The sequence below is a fragment of the Toxorhynchites rutilus genome, chromosome 3 (genome assembly GCF_029784135.1).
Source record: "Toxorhynchites rutilus septentrionalis strain SRP chromosome 3, ASM2978413v1, whole genome shotgun sequence".
NCBI classification, from domain to species: Eukaryota; Metazoa; Arthropoda; class Insecta; order Diptera; family Culicidae; genus Toxorhynchites; species Toxorhynchites rutilus.
Window position 1 is genome coordinate 98,632,312 of NC_073746.1, and position 5,075 is coordinate 98,637,386.

At 38.7% G+C, this 5,075-nt stretch overlaps 1 protein-coding gene across 1 annotated transcript; it reads right to left on the reverse strand.

Moving 5' to 3' along the window:
• Positions 1–1,637: 1,637 nt before the first annotated feature.
• On the reverse strand, positions 1,638–3,492 carry LOC129774758 (oocyte zinc finger protein XlCOF6-like). The gene is made up of 3 exons (XM_055778699.1): positions 3,291–3,492; positions 3,097–3,239; positions 1,638–3,036 (listed from the first exon to the last, which is right to left on the reverse strand). Exons 1-3 carry the CDS (start codon positions 3,471–3,473, stop codon positions 1,725–1,727), a joined length of 1,638 nt encoding a protein of 545 aa, XP_055634674.1. The 5' UTR covers positions 3,474–3,492; the 3' UTR covers positions 1,638–1,724.
• Between the last annotated feature and the right edge of the window lie 1,583 nt (positions 3,493–5,075).

Sequence of the window (5,075 nt, forward strand, 5' to 3'; positions counted from 1 at the left end):
GAAACTATATAACTCCAGATCAACACGGTTCGAGCGGGATTTTGCCTTTCCCTTCACTTTTCCTCCTTTACCATGTCCAGACATGGCTGCTTGGGTTGGTTTGTTGATGTGTTGTGATGCGAACCGATGTGGTGTACGGTTTGAATGAGAATGATCGGTACGGCAGCGGAGCGGGGATTTTTAAGCTGACTGGCTGGCTCGAGAATTACGCATGTGTGAGACTGCGACCAATGTTTCGTTCATTTTTTTTTCTTTTTCCTTTCCAATCGTGCTTCATTCTATTTCGCTGCTGCTCTGGTTGCCCGTTTTGGTCGGTACGATTTGAGGAGCACAAAATAGACCAATCAAAAATGGGCACAAAGTGCATTTTGACAATGCTTGATATTTCACAATTATTCAATTATTTATCTCAAGAAAAATGAAATGTTATTCGTTATGATAGATGCGTAGATATATTTCCTATCAATTGATGCAAAAACCTTTGCGATCTATTAAGAAATGCTCGAGTTATAAGCGTTCCAAATCTTGCATTTTTTCCTACTTGTTCAGTGCCTAGATTTCCATTTCACCCCCTATATCTTCCGGTTAGACGTAGTCCTACGTCAAAAAATGCTGGATAAATTTGCCGTCTAATAGTATAGATTATAAAATATATCGTGAGAACGATTCTGCGTATTATGCATTTGAAAACTTTTAATAAACGTTACATTTTTCCTAGAGTGATATAGAAATAAAAGATGTAGTCCTACGTCAAAATGAAACATCGAGAATGACCGTTTATGAATTATCCTTTCTCGTTTTTCGGTCAAAACCGCCAACAAAGCTAGGAACTTGTTGCATCAGAACAGAGCCGATGCGCACGAAAGCAAATACGAATGGCAACTAAAAATATCATTATACACTCTTCTCACTTTTCTCTTTTTTCTCCAGCTTTGCCCTTGCTCGGATAATTGTGTTAATTGGAACGCCAGATGCACTTCATGTAAAATATTCGCTAGCGTTCACAGCTCGAGGGAACATAAAAAACATAAAATACAATACATAAAATACAAAACGAGCAAAATAAGCGACCTTTGTTGTTTCGAGCACAGAAATATTCTGAGAATTTTCATCAGAGGAGATGCAATACTTATACGCTAGTGGCAGCTTACTTACTATGCAAGGGTGGAGTTTACTTCGCCAATATTCTCTTTTGGCTATCCCCCTTCCTTGTTTCTATTCTAGCGGCAGCATAAGTTGCCTTTTATTGACAGCTCTGTTCAGGAAAGCACACAAATGAACAGAACAATTGTATGGGAAAACGGGAATGCTTCCAATTTTCATCAATTTAAACCATATACAGACTATGGGATTGTAATGTGTAGCATAGCTAACAAATCCTAGAAAATTCCCGATTCGATTGGTATGCAAATCGTTAAAATCCGTTCGTAGCAAAAATAGTTATTAACGTTAACTTTATTCCATAAAAACGTGACCTGTTTTGTGATTGGGCACCCTTAATGTAAAACGTAGTCCTACGTCAAAAAAACATTTGACGATTCCCGAGTTTATTAATATTACATCTCTAAGGGCAATTTTAAATCAGGAAATGTACCGACAATAAACATATATTCACAAATAAAACGACATTAGGAGTATAAAGTGACCAAATCCCTAATAAACATTTGGAAGAATACCTTTATTGACAAAACAATCATATCGAACGTATCATGAACAACTTTCAATCAATTGTTGACCGTGTGCGATGCCAAATGTTTACGTAGATAGTCCGGTCTTGGGTATCCCCTCCCGCATACATTGCAGATGTGCGGTTTTATGCCCTTATGGGCCATAATGTGGCGTTTGAGATCGCTCGGAAATGGATAACTTGCATCGCATATATCGCACTTGTACGGCCTGTCACCGGTGTGCACCCTCATGTGGGTTTTGAGACACGTCTTTCGCGCGAATGTCGCTGAGCACAGACTGCAGCTTAGCGGCCGATCATCTGGTGCATGTGTGATAGAGTGTTGCTTTAGGCTCGCTTTCATTTTGAACCCTTTTCCACAAACTTCACATTTGAAACGATCGTCTTCTATAGAATGTAAGACTACATGTTTCCGGTACGAGTGCTTTGAAGCAAATGTTTTCGAACAAACTGGGCAGACATAAGGATGGTTCTCTCCCAGATGAGAACGTTCGTGATCGGAAAAGGCGCACTTGTCCCGGAATATTGTTCCACATTGGTCACATTGATATTGCTTGACTCGGTACGGTTTTGATTTGTGTTCCATCAATACTCGTTTCGTTTTATATCTACGGTGGCAAATGTTACAAGTGAATCGGTAAGCATTATCGCTCGTTGAAGTTTGGCTTTCTGGAAGGTGAATTTCGTCAGCATGTTTCTTTAACAGTTCTTCGGACTCAAACTGTTGGTAACAAGCACAACATTTTGGCAGCTGTCCCTTTCTGCCACTATAGCAGTTTTCCACTTTAGCATGAGATTCTTTGTGGTCTGCTAGTTGAGGTTCTGTGTGAAAATCTTCATCACATTCATCGCATTGAAATTGTTTCTCGATGAACATTTCTCGTTGATGGAGGAGCAGAGCTCGCTTCTTAGTATACCGTTTAAAACAAACCGAGCATTCAAACGGTCTAGCTGTGATTTTCTGCTTGTCGGTAACTTTTGATTCTATATGAGTCTTAGAATGTTGCTCAACCTGCTCTATATTCTCCAAACGCATCTTACATTTGCAGCATCGTTTGGGAGAAAACAAGGATTCTTTCTTAACACATTTCCTCCGTTTCAGCTCGCATATAATTTCATCCACAGCGTTTTTTTCTTGTATGTCATCACCGATTTTATCATCGTCGTCGCAATCATCATCTTCTGATGAGCTTCTACTATGATCGCGTTTCATCCTGTTTGATCCTGATTCATCACTCAATGCAAACAAATCTGATATCGGTTCTGCGTATATACATTCATGTTCCCCCTTAATCTCCGTTTTAAACTGGATGTCTGTTGTCATATTGTTAGACTCAAATGATGTTAATCTATCGAGGAAACAATAGTTTTATATGGGTTTATACACAATTTAAACAGTTGTTCCTCACTTCGTGACATCTTTGCTGTTTTTTAGTTGACTCCGATACAAAGCATCCGATTCCTTACAGCGTATCACCAAGTTATACGCTACAACGAGGTCAGATTTGCAATCCGCACAACATTGGAATGGTAGGTCATCGTTTTCAAAAATCTACGATCGAAAGCCAATTACTATTTGGGCACTCTAAGTAATCCAAATTACCTCTAGCTTAACACAGTAACGTAACATTTCAACCAAGGTTCTTCCATTTATGATTTCATTGAGAGAAATGACCTTTTCAGATTTGTTTATGCAAATACGACAAGACTGACTGTTGATTTGCAATGAAGACATTGCTTTTCCGTGTCTTTCAGCTTGAGGAAAATTGGTTTTGAATTCTGACATTCTGATAAACAAAACAATTTTTTTTTGAAGCTGTCATCTGGACACATCAATAAAACATATCGAGGTGGCATAGTTAGGCGAAGTATATTTGCATATTTGCTGAACAAAATATGGTGTCATCATCATCAAAATATTCCCGGTGAATTAAAAGTTTTCAGTGCAGGCTTTTAGGGTGAAGGTAGAAGCTAGCCACAAATGGCGCTCTTTCATTCATCTCCCTCCCTCACCCCTCGCCCAAAAATCAATAATTTTGTGAAACAGTGTGAAGAAAATGATCGTTTCCGTACACTTCCCATCAAATAATATCATCCAAACTCTAATTGATTACTCACAAGATAATAAATTTCCATCTGCTGTCGACCTGTATAGTGAAAAACCTCAGAGAACTCAAGCTAGGTAAGAAAATTGTATTGCAGAGCTCGGAACACTGCCACGGCTGCCTATGCTTTCAAAAATAGTAAATGGAAAAGTATTCATTTTTTAATTTTTTTGGGCCAATAAACAAAATGTGGTCGGTTCTTTTAATTCGATGATTATTTTTTTTCATACATTCATTGCCTCTCAGGCTGTCGCAAAAGGTCGATCTTCGGCCAAAAATTTTTTTTCGATATGACATCAGATCTCGACGTTTCATGCATTTTGAAGTCATTTGGCATCGATTTTTTTTCAATTTTCCTAATTTCCGAGCCACTAACACTAATTTATACATTTCATTGAACAATATTCTAAAATAGGAAAAAGGTCCCTGTTGCTTTTGCAACCTGATTTTCCAAAATGATAATCAAACACTGTTTTTATGTACAGGTTAGATTATAATTTTCCTACGAATATATACATAATTTCTTAGTTTATCAGTAGTTTGCATGTAATTCATTCCGCTTACGTTTAGTTCCTTCTAATAATTCACGATAAAGTAATAGTATAAGTAATAAGTAAGTATAAATAGTATAAGTAATATGGATAAGGTAAACATAATTTCTAAAGGGTGTGTCACATCAAATTGCATCACGGAAAAAACGCTGTAGAAATTTAATTTTTAGGAATTATATCTTCAGCTTTCGCTTATAATCAGATAAGAGTGTATAGATCACGTTGGCCATGCTTCACTGTAAATTTTTCGTAAATTTGGAAAAATGTCGTCGAACGAAAAAGAGCGTCGTGAATTAATCCTGTACACTCATTTCGAGAATCCGGAGTTGTCACATCGGGACATCGGTAAGATGCTGGGAATCGTCCAATCCACGGTCAACAGAGTACTAAAACGATACTTCGAGAACCTAACCTTCGACCGGAAGGTGAAGAACGGCAAAAATGGATGCTCCGTCAGTGAAAAAGATCACAAGCGCGTAGTTAAGCAGTTTAGACGGGATCCGAGAAGTTCGGTCCGGGATGTCGCCAATAAGCTGAATTTGTCAAGTTTATTCGTCCAGCGGATCAAGCAGCGGGAGGGCCTGCGTACATACAAGGTTCAGAAGGCTTCTAACCGCGACGAAAGGCAAAACATAGTGGGGAAGACGCGAGCCCGGAAGCTGTACACCGAAATGCTGACGAAGCCGCATTGCCTGGTAATGGACGACGAAACCTTCGTCAAAGCGGACTTTC

Excerpts from the sequence above, each read along its gene's own strand:
- LOC129774758 (XM_055778699.1), bottom strand. The coding sequence starts at position 3,473 with ATGTCAGAATTCAAAACCAATTTTCCTCAAGCTGAAAGACACGGAAAA. Across the intron at positions 3,240-3,290 it reads GTTACTGTGTTAAGCTAGAG|ATTTTTGAAAACGATGACCT; the intron begins GTAATTTGGATT and ends TTTCGATCGTAG. Across the intron at positions 3,037-3,096 it reads AACAGCAAAGATGTCACGAA|ATTAACATCATTTGAGTCTA; the intron begins GTGAGGAACAAC and ends TTTCCTCGATAG.